Source organism: Capsicum annuum, chromosome 8 (genome assembly GCF_002878395.1).
Source record: "Capsicum annuum cultivar UCD-10X-F1 chromosome 8, UCD10Xv1.1, whole genome shotgun sequence".
Classification (NCBI taxonomy): domain Eukaryota; kingdom Viridiplantae; phylum Streptophyta; class Magnoliopsida; order Solanales; family Solanaceae; genus Capsicum; species Capsicum annuum.
The window spans coordinates 166,021,325-166,038,540 of record NC_061118.1 but is presented as its reverse complement, the minus strand read 5'-3'; the positions used below and the strand labels follow the sequence as shown (position 1 = coordinate 166,038,540).

Here is a 17,216-nt window from a genome sequence, read left to right as displayed (position 1 = left end):
AAAAAAAAAAACTAAAATTAAAGACGAAAAAAGAGTATCTTTCATAATTAAAAACAAAAAAAGAGAAATATAATTAAAACACCTAAATTAAATCTAAAAATAAAAGAGAAAAAATAGATATATTTTCTTAAATAAAATAATACAATGAATAAAAGAGAATCTATTATTTCCTTAAAAAAGAGGAACATAATTAAAACACCTAAATTAAATCCCAAGAAAGAGAAAAATTAGATATCTTTCCTTAAATAAAAGAATACAATGAATAAAATAGAATCTATTATTTTCTTAAATAAATATCTTTGTCAGTTTCAAATATATCAATTTTTTATATATATATCACCTTATAACATATGTATCACCATTTCAAAAATTGGGATAAAATGTAATTAATAAAATAGTCAGAATTTTATGTAATATAACTTAAAGATTCAGGGATTTATGTAAGTTACCCTTCATCAAATTATAAGGGCGTTTTGGTCCTAAATTGTCAAAAAGTTGCACGTAGTGTCCCCCTAAGTATTTGGTTTTATATTTTTGTTTTTCAAATGTCCGATCTTAAATTTGTATTCTTCAAAGGATGTGGTTTTGAATTTTAGTCCCCGTTAAATAAGTTCTAACGTTTGCGTGTTACTCAGGACTTGTGGTCAATTAAGTAGATTCACTGTCTTGAACGTCTGTCTTATGAGGCAAAAGTTAGAACGTCTACTTTAAGGGCAGAACATTTAAGTTCTACTTTTGCCTATAAGGCAGAAATTTTGGTCAATTGTGCAGGTTTATTTTCTTGAAATGTCACGAACGTCTCCCTTGTAGGCAAGAGTTAGAACGTCTGTTTTATGTGCAAGAGTTATTGAAAGGGGCCAAAATAATCAAGACCACCCCTTATGGAGATCATTTTTATAAGATTTTTTTATGAAAGATAAAATATGAGGACCATCCTATTTTAAAGTCATTTTTGAACTTAATCCCAAAATTGTTGGTAATAGACAAATGGTATATAAATTCATCAAAAACATAATTTGAAGGTGACTTTTGATCGATGGAGCTTTGAGAGAGCAGGCTAAGGCCTCAAGTGTCCAACACCCAACATTAAAATATTGAAATAAAATTACGATAGGAAGAGCAGGGAGATGCATTTCCTTGTCAAAAGCTTCAATTAGACAACTTTTTTTTTTGAATTTGTTATAGTATTTCAGGCAATAAAGTTGTAAGTGGCATCATAGGCTTGGTAATTGACCTCTTTCATAGGTTAATAATCCAAACTTGGAATATTTGCTTTTGCATCTACTTTTTGTGTCTTTAGTGCTAATTGGCCTTTGGATATATTTGACTATATTAACATCCCCACCACTTATTACATTATGCTGTATTTTATATTTTTGTTTTATAGTGATACAAATACTATGATTTATTTTGGATCATAAATTTTAAAAGTGTTTCTTTCATTTTTAAATTTCATCCCAAACCAAACATAAATTAATACGATAATTAGTGTTGAATTAGGATTTGGCATGGTGGTGTCCTCAATTTTTTGTATAAGTGAAAAAAGATTTGATTTTTCGATATAATTGAGGATTTAGCTCCCATGGGTGCCAATGAATTATACTCTCCTCCTAGGAGGATTAAAATGCACAAGTTGAAGTGGAGGGATCGATATTAAAAACTAAAAGTAGTGGCAGAAATGGTCCAAAAATCATGGAGATTTGGTTTTTAGTTATAAATATAATTCTTTTCACAAAAAAATAATAAAAGATAACACAAGGGATTTGTAAATTAAATACTAAAGAGTTGTTTTCTTTATTAGAATTATAAGTGAGCATAAAAAGAAATCATATTCTCATATTTATTGAGAAAGTATAACATAGGCATACATAATAAGAGTAAGATGTAATCAATTATTCAAGGGTGAATTTGAACTTTTTCTCAATAGAAAATGGAAGGAAAATATTAGCTATCCTCCTTTTTGAGAAAAATATTTATGATTCCAAAATAAATATATTTCTTGCTTAATTTCCCTTTTTTGTGCAACTAACAGAATGGAAATTTTCTTCCTCAAATGGAATTTAAGTCAATTGAATTTGATTCTGCTAAAAGCTTTAGTAACGCAAGTGGAATCATAATATGGGGGTGTTTGACTATGAAATATTTTACTCTTTTTTTTTAAAATTAAATTCCCAAAAGTTTGTTTGACTATTAATTCTAAAAAATTTAAAATTCAACTTTTTCTCACTCCAAATTTCTCATAAAACTTCAAAAACAACTCCAATTTTATGTTCATTATCAAACAAAACTTCAATTTCTGAATTTTATTTTTCGTTACTTTGAAAATAGAAATTACCTTTTTAAATACTTATAACTTTCATGGTCAAACAACCTCTAAATAAAAATAAGAAAATTGCTGAGGTAACAAAGCATTTCGCAAAGGTGAATAAATTTACTCAGCCCTAATAAGAAACTTTAGGAATTTAGGATATTTGATGAATAATTTTTCCCAAAAAGGCATAAAATAATCAGTTTTGACTGTAAAAGGCCCACGTGTGTGTTTGTGAAAACTTGCAAAGGCAAATTTACTTGCTATTTTTGTCAACCATACAGATTCATCAGATTGTATGTCAGAGCAGCAAATCTGATTTGCTCTGAAATCAAGAAAACCTTATTTGACAGACCCCCAAAAAAAAAACAAAAAGCAAACCAGATTGACTGACTGACACATACAGTAAACAAAAAATCTATGAATACTCGAAATTTGGCTGCTCTTCTTTCTTCTCTTGTTGCTGAACTTCTCCTTCTCCTTGCAGTAATTTTCCCTTCTACAGATACTCTTTATATTACTAATTCCTCTTTCAATGATTACTTTTCTCCTCTTCTTCTTCATTTTCTTTCCGTTTCTGAAAATATCGCTACACTTTCTCTCATCCCTTTTTCGCGAAAACGGAAACGTACCCTTTTCTCAGAATTCGATGACCCGGGTGGGGATGGTTTGACCCGGTTCAGATTCGGGGAACTGGGTCGACCCGACTCGTTCATAAGACGTAACCCGGATGTTTTCAAGAAGTTTTTTAATCTTAATTCTTCGAGTTTTGATTGGCTTTGTGGGTTATTGGAGCCTCTGCTTGAGTGTCGTGACCCGGTTGACTCGCCCCTTAATCTCTCTCCTGAAACCCGGCTTGGAATCGGGCTTTTTCGACTGGCTACCGGAGCGAATTACACCGATGTTTCGAGTAGATTCAGTGTATCTGTACCTGTTGCTAAGTTTTGCGTTAGGCAGTTGTGTAGGGTGCTTTGCACTAATTACCGTTTTTGGGTCGGGTTACTGAATTCGGGTGAGCTTGAATCCGTTTCGACTCGTTTTGAATCCATTTCGGGTATTCCTAATTGCTGTGGAGTCATCTGTTGTGTGAGATTTAAGGTTAATGAAGAGAGTATAGCAGCTCAATTAGTGGCTGATTCATCGTCAAGAATTATTAGTATTATAGCCGGTTTTCGCGGCAATAAGACTGATTTTCAGGTTTTAGAGTCATCAACTCTGTTCCAAGATATCGAAAACGGCACAGTTTTGAGGAATTCACAAGGTTTGGAGATAAATGGGGTGGCTGTGCCTAAGTTTTTAGTTGGTAATGGGGACTACCCTTTGCTGAATTGGTTAATGTTACCATTTGATGATCCTGTTTCGCAATCGAATGAAGAGAACTTCAACAATGCGATTAACTTAATGCGCTTGCCAGCCGTTAAGGCCATTGAGAGCTTGAGAAATTGGGGGGTTTTGAGTGAGCCGATTGAAGGAAAAATCAGGACTGTTGTGGCTTCTATTGGTGCTTGTTCAATACTTCATAATATGTTGTTATCAAGGGAGGATTATTCAGCATTTTGTGAGGATTCGAATGATTATTCATTTCATAAATACCAGAGCTCTTTGACTGCTAGTGACAGTGTTGCAAGTGCTATAAGAAGTGCATTAGTCACAAAAGCGGCAGAGTTTCAGTCACAAAAGCAGTGACATTTTCTAGTACTAGTACTTATTTTTAAGGCAAAGAACATAAAATACATTCATCTAGATTGTTAATCTTTTGCTCCAAGTTTAACCTTTCTGGGCTGTTTTGCATATTGGCTAGTGTTCTTTAACATATACAGCTCATTCAGAGTGTTGGGGCCATTGGATTATACTGGCAGATTGTCAATGAACTCGAAAGAAATTCGTTCTGTGACTTGCTCCAAGAAGAAGTGATTATACTGATGGCAATGGCTCCCTTTCCACTTTTATATCAACTTAACTTGCATTTGACCGTAGCATGTATATAGTGTGTGGGTATATGAATGAGTAGTTGAAAAGAAAAGGAATTTACATATATAAGTAGTTGTACTTTTAATGGTGTGAGACCTTGAAAACTGCGTGTACTTTATCCAAAAGCAGATATCATGTCAAAGATGCTTTAGTACTTGAAAAGCAAAGGAATATAAGTAGTGGTACTTTTAATGGGGTGAGACCTTGAAAACTGTGTATACTATGTCCAAAAGCAGATAATATTACTGTCACGTCAAGAATATATTTGATCTAAAGTAGTCCAACAACTAGTATCAGTGCCAATGCCCAATAGTTTGGCAAGACAGGTATAGAGATGGTGAAGTGATGTACCGGCCCGAAGTGTCTTTGCCCATCTATAAGTCGGCTTACTACTTTTATCCGTAGCTTCGGAGACGGTTACACACATATTAAAAAACTAAAAATTACACAAACCCACAACTTAAGTTTCAGTTATTACAAAAAATCACATCTCTGCAAACATATTACAAAAATTCCATTTTTCTCTAAAAATATACATACATAACTTTCTATGTATATGTCAGTCCTGTTATGTATATGAATCGGCTTTGTTATGTATATGTCGGCCTTGTCATACTTGTTATGTATATGAGTCGGCCTTGTTATGTATATGTCGGCCTTGTCATATACAAAAGTTTATATGTATATGTCGATCTTGTTATGTATATAAATCGGGAGAGAGAGTAAAGTAATTAAAAAAGTGTGAGACAATGTAAATAATTCTAATAAGGTTGAAATTTATGTTTTTTTTTTAAAAAAAAAAAAAGCCAATGGGCTTTGGTGGCCACAAATACTCAATTGATGGGGTGACAAACAAATAATCTTTAGGTAAGTCATGAGGTGATAAATCATGTGGATCTTAATTAGAGGAGATATTATTCGGTATGAGAATTAAACTCCACACTTGTGCCTATAAAAGAAGGTTTGTATAAGATGTGATGATACTTTTAATAGTGGGAGGTCTTTTGGAAAAAATCACGTGGAATTGGCCCAAAACGAATGTCTTATGCCAAAAAGTGCAACATATGATAGATACAGAATTGATCTTTACTTTTTAAATTTTTTCCTGGTGCTCTGAACTGATAAATAGAGTACTTTGATGTCAAGAATTGACATTTATTTGGTACTATGGTATCAATATTTTTAGATGCAATTTACTTACCAAGCCATGTCTTTAATTTTCACTGATTCAATTCTTAGTATAGCCATATTGCAAACATCTAAATCATTTACTTATATGTTCCAGCACAACGCTAGTATGCTTATATATCTGGTGTGCCTTAATGTCACCTTTTAAACATCTGAAAATTTTGCTGTAGACCTGCTCTATGTCATAGTCAATTTCAACATGAAACTAGTGTAATTAGTTCAACATACGCAGATCTTTGAGCTCTACCTTGTTTGCTATGTTAACAACGAACAAAAAAAAAATTGAGTTACCAAATGCACGTCTGCGATATGGAGAAACTGTAACGTACAACCAGGTACATGAAACATCTAATTATGTTTTACGTTCACGAAGTTGCTACACTCCAAATAAGTTTGATGTAGGCTGTCTAATTGTTGCATGCAAATTTCAAACCTATAACCTATAGGTAACAGCAGGGGCGAACCTACACATAATTTTTGGGTGCTTCGACACCCACTAAATTTGACACAAAATAGGTATAATTATATAAAAAATATGCGAAAATAGGTACTATAAATTATATAAAAGCATCCACTAAACAAGAAGTTGGTTAGGTGCATTGTAGTAAGCATCCACACTCCTTAAATTCTGGGTCCTTACAGGTTAAACGAAAACAACTTTTCTAGTTTATTTATAGATATTTGGCAATGACCAAGTATTATTATCTATTAACTTGAAATTGTTGATTTACGATAAAATCCGTCTCTGACCTTGGTGTTCTTATCTACTTAATTGACGAGGCAACTTTTTGCCTATAAAGTGTAACAAGGCCGATAAGGATAAGGCAATAAACTCAAAACACAAACGACCTTCTTGACCCATAATATTTATTCTTTAGTTTAAAATATTTGTTCAAATATAGCCTTTGGAAAGTTGTTCTTCTAGATAAGGTTAGAGTCGTTGTGATGTTGTTCATATATTGCTCAACCATATCGTTAAAATATTTGAGTATGGTATTGTTTGATGTTTGCAATAATTTATAAATTCTTATATATGGTCTAATGTTTTCATAAGATCATTTCTAGTTTGCAGAAAAAAAATGTTTAGATCATGATCTAAATAATCATAAGTTGCAAGAGAAATAAAAAGAATGTGATTTACCAAACAAGTATCCTAAAATTCAAAATGGACAACAAGCGAATATTTCATGATTTTTACACGATACAGTAACTCCACAATAAAAAATTAACTCATCTTTATCCTATACAATAATTTTACTAAATATATTATATTCTTTGTTTTTGGTTTCCATCCGGTGTCCGGTGTTCGCTGCCTGCATTGAAGCCTCGACTAATCTGGATCGCGCGTTGCAGGACCCATTAAGGTGACAGCGCTCCCAACAGAGTTTTCTCCATACCCAGGATCGAATCCTCGACCTCTGGTTAAGGATGGAGCAGCCCCATCACTGCACCACAACCCATGTTGGTAATATATTATATTTACTAACTCATGTTCAACCAATTCACGAACACATGTTAAAAATTAAGTACAGGCGCTTCAATAATATTAGTATATTAGTAAATTCATTTTGCTTGATCAAACCTTTAACTTAATCTAATCACCGGTAAGCACTTAACCAACCTCACCAGCCACGCTCACCACTTCCGACTTGGCCATACGAAATATACTTTATTCTTCCAGAGAAAAGATAACTCAGGTAATATTATATTCATTCAAATTAAACGGGGAAATTGTCAAAAGGCTCTTTCAATTTTAGAGCATTAATCACCTTCTTGCTTGATCACACCTTTAGTTTTTCGGATTTTTATATAAATAGCCGGTAGAATTCGGTGTTTAATTTTTCAAATTGGTATGTATAGAGTTGATTCTATAGATTACACATATATCATATTTGAGAACTTCACATGTTTTTGCCTATGACTTAGACATTACACCTTCGATTCTAAATCAATTGTCATGGTTCATTTCTCAATAATCAAACTATATAAATTTTGATTAATATTTTAAATATATTTTTTAATCAAATTAACATGAGAAAACTTGGAACTAGTAATACTTTGTGGGTAGGTTTTAAATATGTAAATTTTAGTGGTAAAATATTGAGTTGATTGACTTAATCTAAATTAAAATATAAAATTGGTTAAACCAATTATCAAAGAGCAAAATATGACAATTAATATGAAATGGAGAGAGCAAGTACAAACTAAAAATAACCTCAATTGAAGCATCAAAGTAAAACTAGTTAACTTTGTGAAGGCTATTTTATAAATTAAGCTTTGTTTCAATAATAACTGTAGTAGTAACTCAAAGGTCCTTTCTGTATTTTTTTTATTTTCCACCCGATATTTGATATTTGTATTAGAATTTAACTAATTTGTGTTCGCGCCGAGTAGGGAAGGTCCTTTCTGAATGAAGCGGAGTGTTCCCTGATGCATGATTTAGGTCATTTTATTAGTAAATTTTATTCATTTCGATTTGATTGCCTTCTTATCTCTTGATACTGTATATTAGTGTTACGTCTAACACGATTAGATTTGAAAGTAATATCATTTCATCTGATTCTTGCAACTTTTTACCTGGGGTCTTTTTCAAAATAAATAAAAAAAATTGTTGGAAGTGATATTATCCTTATCTATCTAACTAACCGTTTCAACTATACTCCAATTTTTATTTTTATTTTTTAAAAAAATTGCTATATAATCGACAAGTCAAACAAAAATAAGTATTTTTTGTGTCTAACAATTTCATTATATCTAAAAGCAACTGAAGAAGTACTATAACATAGATTATTATGCCAATTATTTTTCTTTTGTTTCACTTGGAAAAGGGGGAAATTTCATCCATGGGCTCTTAACTTTGTATTCATTATGCAAAAATTACTTTTCTTTTATTCATTTTATCCATGGTCACTTAACTTTATATCTATTACGCAAAAGTGAAAAAAAATAATTTACCAGCATATGTCTCAATTTTAGAGGATTTTAAGAATATATAAGTATAATTTTATTTCATAAAAATATCAACCAATTTTTTTTTTATGAAAATAGTCTTCATTAGGTAATCTAATCTATTAAGAAATTGGTATTCTTTCATTAAAAAATCCACAAGGAAAATTGGATTACGCATATATGAAAAGGATCAAGATATGAGTAATATATTATATATTCACTTAAATTAAGAACTAATTAAGGTTGCCACATCATTTTTTTGATGAAATTATTATAAAATCCGGTTATTGTGACTTTTGTGATGGTCGGAGTAAAGTTAAATGACCATGGATGAAATGAATGAAAGAAAAATGACTTCTGCGTAATAGATACAAAATTAAGTGACCATGGATGAAATGAATGATAGAAAAGTGATTTTTGGATAATAAATACAAAGTTTGTGACCATGGATGAAATTTACCCCTGAAAGAAGATTAATTACTTCCCCAGATAAACAGAAAAGAATGATCACAAAATATTACTTAAATAGGGAGCAAATTAAGTTGACCAAAGCAGTCTAGCACGATTCATTTCAGCAGGCCCTTTATAATTATTTAGTACAACTCATTTTGAATACTTAAACACATCTTTTTAATATTCTTAACAAATTCATGTTTCATTTTTTAGACACGACTAAAATATGAGACAAATGTTTATTGCAAGTCATGAAGTATTTTGCTCTCACAATTTTATTAAATGTGAAATGATTCGTCGCTACAATTCCTTAAAAAGAACAAAAGAAACATGTTCGATCGACCAACAGTATGATTTATACAAACTTGTTAGGAGGAAAAATAATTTGTTTCATTATTTTAAAAGTTTACGTGGTGAACTTACAAAAGAGAAGTCTCAACATTACTGTCTGGACCATGGTAGATCTAATTCGGGACGGCTCATTATATCCGGTGACCTAAAGTGAAACTTCAAAATGAGACCTGTATTTATTTTCTCATGAATATATAGAGAGAGATGGAGGAGAGTCAATTATTTTAGAAGTTCTTGAGATGTAAAATTATTTTATAATGGTCTTCTCGAAATAATTCCTTTTCAATTGATAATATACCTAATTCATTCAATTTTTTTTGAGACATTATTTATTTTAAGTAAGATTTTATTAATTTTAGTTTTAAAAATTTATTTTCTTTTCACATTCATTAAGCAAACTAATAAAATACAAGGCATAGTTTACTAAGTTACTCCTATTTATTAATATTTTTTTAAAAATGTTGAGCAATATTAAAAAGAAATCTTCTTTAATGTTAAATGTGAAGTTTGAAATAATTGTGAACTTAGTTTTGAATTTTAAAGAGATATTTTTTGAGCTAAAACAACATTAAAATGAGACAAAAAAAATATTAAAATATTCTCAATATTTTCTAAAAAAAAAAAGTTACAAAATTATAAATTCATAATTACTAAAAATGGGCCCCAAAAATTTGGGGGCTAAAACCTTGACTTCAGTTGTTTTAATTCAAAATCTTCATACAACTAAGTAGACCTAACATATTTTCCTTTTGTAGTAATAGAATCGTTATAATGGATGTCGTTGAATTCACTACGATAAAATTTACACTGTTAACTTGTTCGGTATTATACTTCGATTTCGCCATACTTAAAGAGATATTGGTTCTAAAAGTCATTATTGCTTTTGATTCTGAATTAAAGGGGTATGCATATATAATTAAGAAAAGCAAGACAAAATGGAGTTGCTATTGACATCATTTTATCTTATTTTACTTCACCAGAAAGAAGAAAAAAAAAAAAAAAGACAAGCAAAAAGTCTAAAGAGGACGGTGGTTACTGATCACCAGAAAATGAAAATGTGTTCTCACCAACCATTGACCAAACACTTGCACCGTTAATTAAGAAAAATACATTGACATAATCGTATTCAGATAGTTGTTTTTAAAAAAAATTCAATTATATTCCCAAAAGAATTTAAAAAACATATTTAAGATTTGTTTACCAAAAGCTTATTGATAAGTCTACCAATTTCAGGTCCCAATCCAAGCCAATCTTCTTAGTTAATTTTTTTTTTCTATATATTTACATGTTAAAAGTATATATTTCATATTACGTAACACTCATTTTATGTATTCTTTTAAAAAAAAAAAACAGCATATTATATGTTATAAAAAAATATTTTAAGTATTTGATTCCTTTCCATTTTCCCACATTTCTCCTACTTAAATTTGTGACAATTGTTAGCCTATTTACATATTAATGGCCGGATTTATTTAATTATAGAATAGTCTCAATCATTGTTAATATACCTTTACGTTAGGAAAAAGATACCCTCTCTAACTTTACCTCCAACTTTAGTACGAAGTCGTCTTGAAGGTGAAACATGTACTCTCTCCTTCATTTCAAAAACAATAACTTACTTTCCTTTTTAGTTTATTTAAAAAAAATAATTTTTTTGGCACTATTTTAATTTCAATTTTTCATATCACATGGTTAGCACCACAAGTTTAAAAAACATTTTGATACGTTTGACACAACTTTAACTTGAGGGCGCTACAAGATTAAAAAAATATTCTTTATTTTCTTAAAGTTTGTATCAAGTCAAAGTAAGTCATTCTTTTTTAAACGGAAGAAGTAGAAGTTTATCAACAATCAAAATCAATATTTTTCCGTACTTTCTTAGTATAATGGTAATTACCAATCATATTAATCACGACATTTTATAATTATCTGGTTAAATAAAACTGGACAACAAATTGTGATCAAGAAAAGTGTTCCAAATACTAACCAAAAAAAAAGAAAAAAGTGTCCCAAATACTCATAAAATAGGTAACCATGGCGTCATGTGACGTATTATAAGTAAGCAGTGGTTGAGACTTGGTTGCAACAACTTCCATGGGTCCTACATGTGGACCCCATTTTATATTAAGCAGACAACACACCAAGAAGGAATCTCACCAACTTTCTTGTTGAATTGGTGGGACCCATCTGTTCATGCAAAGCAGTAAAATCACTAATCCCTATGTGGACGGAGTATATATATATTTCCATTCCTCCCCCTTCATAAATCATAAGCCAAAGGAAGGTAAAAAAAAGAGAGGAAAGACAAAAAAAAAAATCAAGAAATTAACATGGCTGAAAATGGTGCAGCACAGGAAAATCAGGTAGCCAAACACCAAGAAGTTGGACACAAGAGTCTTTTGCAAAGCGATGCTCTTTACCAGGTATAACAAAGTTTTTGATACGTGGAGACAAATTCAGAATTTTAAATTTAACTGAACAGGTTAAATTTAAATTGTGGATATGCTTATAGCATTATTCATTAGTTATTTGTGGCTGATATTAATGATTGGTTGCTACATGTTAACAGTACATACTGGAGACCAGCGTATACCCAAGAGAGCCAGAACCCATGAAAGAGCTTAGAGAATTGACTGCTAAGCATCCATGGTGAGTTGATTAATTATGTATGTATCATAGTATTATACACTTTTGGTTAATCTAATTGAAAGGTTAATTGCTAAAGAATATCATTGTAGGTTTTTCTTAATTTTTCCTTTAAGGCTGAATTAATAATATGGATATTTGTTGGAAACAGGAACCTTATGACAACTTCTGCTGATGAGGGACAATTCTTGAGCATGTTGTTGAAGTTGATCAATGCTAAAAATACCATGGAGATTGGTGTTTACACTGGCTACTCTCTTCTTGCTACTGCTCTTGCTCTTCCAGATGATGGACAGGTATATAAATATAAAATATGATCATCATATTAAATGCTCAAGTAACACAGGCCAATTTAATGAGTCACTAAATCTCTCTAAGCTAATAGAATTTCTTATAATTCGTTGTTGATCTTATATATTTTGCAAAGAATTCTAATGTTTAAATACAAACCTTTGCCCGTAGCTAATTTCTGTTTATCCAATTGTAGTATCAAATATTAAACAATAGATAATGCACTTGATCTTAGCCAAAAAGTCAATAAATAAATAAATAGGTATTACATTCCCACCAAACTGCCTTATAAAAAACTAAAATAAGGAAAAAAGGAGAAAGAAGAAAAAACATAAAATCCGCGCCAAGAAGAAAACAAGGACAAGTGGATTAACTTTAGGCACAAAAGCATTCTAACTTTTGAACACTTTTAAATTTTCTCATTTTAAATTAAAGATATATCAAATGTATTAAAATATTCTTCAATCTTGTGATTTTAAATATGTCACGTGAAAAGTTAGAATTAAAAAGTTGCTAAAAAAGGAAAGATGTCATTCTTTTTTAAATGAACTAAAATAGCAAGTATGTCATTCTTTTTTAAACGGAGAGAATAGTAATTACTTATTTAATTAGTGACCACTTCAATTTGAACAAGCAACATTATTTAAGTACTGTATATAATTCGAGTAATTATTGAATTCCATTTATGGTATTATTACCTCATTCACCACCAAATGGACTTAGTCGTGCACGCCACTTTATCCTATTATGGGTTGGTGACCAAAATACAAATAACTAGTTTTAATAAAGTATTCATGTATACTTTTGCAGATATTAGCCATGGATATTAACAGGGAAAATTACGAACTTGGTTTGCCCATAATCCAAAAGGCTGGCGTGGCTCACAAGATTGATTTCCGTGAAGGCCCCGCTTTGCCTGTTCTTGATCGATTGGTCGAAGACGTAAGTTATCATCAGATCACCTAAACGATAACTATACATAATCGTTCGTAAAATAATCTCTCTTTTTTTTTTTTTTTTTGAGCAGAAAAACAACCATGGCACGTATGATTTCATTTTCGTGGATGCTGACAAGGACAACTACATCAACTACCACAAGAGGATAATAGAACTAGTGAAAGTTGGTGGTGTGATTGGGTACGATAACACCCTGTGGAATGGTTCCGTGGTGGCTCCACCAGATGCACCAATGAGGAAATATGTTAGGTACTATAGAGACTTTGTATTGGAACTTAACAAAGCATTAGCAGCTGATCCAAGGATTGAGATTTGTATGCTTCCTGTTGGTGATGGAATTACCCTGTGCCGCCGTATCAGCTGATTATTTTAATTCTTTCTTATTTTCGCTTTTGTTTTGTGAATTAATATGTGGATCTCATTAATATCTCTATTACTATATTATTTTCTATATATACTTGGTATTTTGATTATTGTATTTCTGGAATTGTAACAAGTAGTAAAAATCTTACTCGTGTAAACGTTTATGTAACAAACTAAGGTTTGTATTGATCAATATAATATATACCTAATGGAATATCTCCTCTTTAATTAGGAAATACTCCATTCGTTCGAATTTACTTGTCACTATTTTCTTATTTTATTTTTATTTTTACTTATTATTTTAGACACATCAAGAAAAGACCAAAAAAAAAATTATGTTTTGCCCTTAGCATTAATTATTTATTACAACTAAACATCAATTAATATGAATAATATGATAAAGTTACTATACCCATTATTATTGCTTTCTCAATCGGTGTGTCGTGTAAAAAATAACAAGTTGTGGAGGGAGTAATATGTAATTCGACAGCAACCCAATTAGTAATGAAAATGTTAAAGATCACATTTATCATACCACACTCCTCTCTAATTTTCTCTATTAATACAGTTAAAATGCCGAACAGCTCACCTAATTAAAAGTGATTAAGTCATGCGATCTGTATTTCTTCTACTTCAATTTGGAATATCTATAGGAATAAGACCCTCAACCGAATTGGAATTAAGATGTTAGACTATTAAACGTTTTAAAATACTTAATAAAACTATAGCTCAACAACGTGTATTTCCATAAATCAGAAAAAGGTTAAGCATAATCCCCAAAATTCCCTCTAACCCCAAAAAATTTCCTTGCACGTAAGACATTTTACATTCGTTTTGTGAATTAATATGTGCATCTCATCAATATATCTGTTACTAATACTAATATTTTTTATATTTGTGTTTCGAATATTGTATTTCTGATATTGTAAGAAGTAACTCCCTCTATTAAAGATATGATTTCATTACTTGAGGAAGTCATTCGAATAATTAAGAACTTTTTTTAAAACCTTCTTTCGTATATGTTTATGTAACAAACTAACGTTTGTATTGAACTATAAAGGAAATTTAGATGCATATTGTTCAACCAAAGAGCAAAACGTTTATTGTATCTAATACATAATATTTCTTTGTCCTAGTGTTTTAATCGTTCGGTATATATTTGAAAGTCACTTGTGTGATTAATTGAAATTTGTATCGTGTAAGCCTCATTAAAAAAAAAAGACATGTTATAAGTATTTTAATCTATTATAAGAGCTCAAACTCGAGCAAGAGGGATAAAAGGATCAAGGATTCCATCCATCTTATCAAACTCCTCCTCCGCTATTATTATAATTAGAATAGTGTACGTGTGTTGCACGTGTATCAAACGTTTTTTTCCTAGAATAAGCGTATGTAGACAATTTATTAATTATGCATGTGTTATTTTATTAAATACAAAAACATTAAGAAAACAACGCAAAATTTTAAAGATAAAAAAGTGCAGTTGATTAAAGAGGAATTTTGTCAATATACTTATATATATATATATATATATATATAGCTCCTAGAGTCTGATCAAATGAGTTTTCATTAATTGTACAATAATAAAAGTAATCATTTAAAAATTATTTAATTCTTGACCAATGATTAATGCTTAGTTGTACTAAATTTATTAAAACTCTTGCTGTAATACTACTAATTCACTATTGGAATCCTGGCCTGTTAGTAGAGTATGTACTTTGTTTACAAAATTGTATGGATTTGAGCCTAGTTCTACTAATTCTTGAAAGTCTTGCAGGAATATTATCTTATAAGCTTCCCAAAGTGCTTTAGTACTTTCTCCTAGAAATGTTTCTAAATATCTATACATATTTTCTACATCTGGTTCTTGATTACCCTGTATATGTTGTATGTAGTCTACTACAACTACATTTTTTCATATGTCTATTACATTATTCCATGCCTGAGGGTCATGAGCTGGTAAATTTAGATTTTTTCCTTTATTACCTCCTTCTTGTAATCTAATGAGTTCTTCTATTGGCATTCTTATTCCTCTAGGTTTTATGTCTTGTCTGTTAAAGTGTTTGAGTTTGTTCTAAATACTCTATGTCTTGGTAAATTTTATGTTGTTAATGGTACGTTTTACATACCGGTTGTTCTTGGAAAGGGCTTGAGGAACTTGCCGTGCTTTTCATAAATTCTTTTATACTTTCGTCTATACTATAAATCAATTCTAAATTTTCACTTTTTATTTTCTTTTTACGTGTATAACCATAATTATCTGTTCTTAATTCACATTTTATAAAATGTTCTTTCATTTCCTCAAGGTCTAAGTTTCTAATTTACAGCCTGTGCATTTAAATACGCTATTTCTATTTATTTCATATAGAGCTTCTGCTTTTATTATAGCTTTATTTACTTAGCGTCAAAACCTTCTTCTAATATTTCTATATTCATAAAATTAGTATTCTCACATTCTTCAATTTCTTCATCAGTCTCTTTTTCATTTGTATATTGGTAGTCTGTGAATCTTACTAAAACTTTTCCTTTACTGTTTATATACATTAAATGATCGGTTGGTTTTAGTACTTCTTTCTTAGTACAATCAAAGTTTTAGCAAGAATAAAAATTTAAGACTATGAATTTGAGACTTTAGCTATAGTTGATTCAGGATATACAAGAAGCATTTTAAATAGCAGAATTTCACCAGAAAAATTAAGTAAAAAATTGTCAAAACCTCAAGAATCCATACAAATAGACGGAACATATAATACCTATACAGACTATATACCAAAAGCAAAAATAAGTTTTATTAATACTTATGAAAAGTTCTACCAACCATCATATACACTTAGTGAAATACTAGTTAGAGATTGCATTTAGAACTGAAATAAAATAATTAATGTCTCTTCTATTATATGTTATCCATAAATTTTCTAGTAAACATATCTGTAGCTTATCCACTTGTACTTCTGACTTTCGTCTAAAAGTTAAGTTGGATGGTTCGTAACATATCAAGTTGTGGGGTCCAAAAATTATTCTATCTAATTTTGGTTGTTCTAGCATCGTAAGTGATCTGAAATGAGTGTTTCTCATTAGTGTCTTTAGATAGTCTTGGGATGAAGAGTCTTCTGCCTTACCTTTTCCTTTTCTTGTATTCATACTTAAACAAAAATCGTTAGTTATCTTCTTTCATTATTCTACTTAAATGATCTGCTAAGTTATTATCCTTTTTAATGTGTTCTAAAATAATATTATAGATTGAAGTAAAATCTAGGAAATTTAACCATCTCCTTTTATTACTATTCTTATCTTTTATTTTCTGATAAAACTTTACTATAACCTCACAGTCTGTTCTTACTAAAATTTTGGGTTTATTTAATATATAAAGTTTAAAACTATTCAAACCATAAATTACTGCTAGCGTCTCCGCATCTATGCTATTTAACTTTCCCTTTTCTTTATATTATTCACTTGAATAAGAACAAATATTTTTTCATCCTTTTTATCACTGTATTTATTGGGTTTTGCCTTGAATATTACTTCCCGTCCTTGAAGGCTTCCATCTGTTTCAACTATTAAATAATTTGTTTCTAATGGTAATGTTAAGTCCAGGATGTCTTGTATCATGCGCTTAAGTTGTTGGACTAATTTTATGTCTTCAGAATTAAAATTTTTTTGGCCTGTTAATCCTGTTTTAGAATGTAACGGTCCTACTACTTTACGTAAGTCTTTGATAAAAGCTCTAGCATAATTTAAA

General features: G+C 30.4%; 2 protein-coding genes across 2 annotated transcripts; both read left to right on the top strand.

Annotated features, from left to right (window-relative positions):
• The first annotated feature begins 2,507 nt into the window (after positions 1 to 2,507).
• LOC124886474 (protein ANTAGONIST OF LIKE HETEROCHROMATIN PROTEIN 1-like) lies at positions 2,508 to 4,484 on the top strand. Its single transcript, XM_047395054.1, has one exon. The coding sequence runs from the start codon at positions 2,729 to 2,731 to the stop codon at positions 3,992 to 3,994; it is 1,266 nt and encodes a 421-aa protein (XP_047251010.1). The 5' UTR covers positions 2,508 to 2,728; the 3' UTR covers positions 3,995 to 4,484.
• Positions 4,485 to 11,550: 7,066 nt separating this feature from the next.
• LOC107840262 (caffeoyl-CoA O-methyltransferase 6) lies at positions 11,551 to 13,478 on the top strand. Its single transcript, NM_001324582.1, has 5 exons — positions 11,551 to 11,643; positions 11,790 to 11,869; positions 12,018 to 12,162; positions 12,968 to 13,099; positions 13,185 to 13,478. Exons 1-5 carry the CDS (start codon positions 11,551 to 11,553, stop codon positions 13,476 to 13,478), a joined length of 744 nt encoding a protein of 247 aa, NP_001311511.1.
• Positions 13,479 to 17,216: the final 3,738 nt, after the last annotated feature.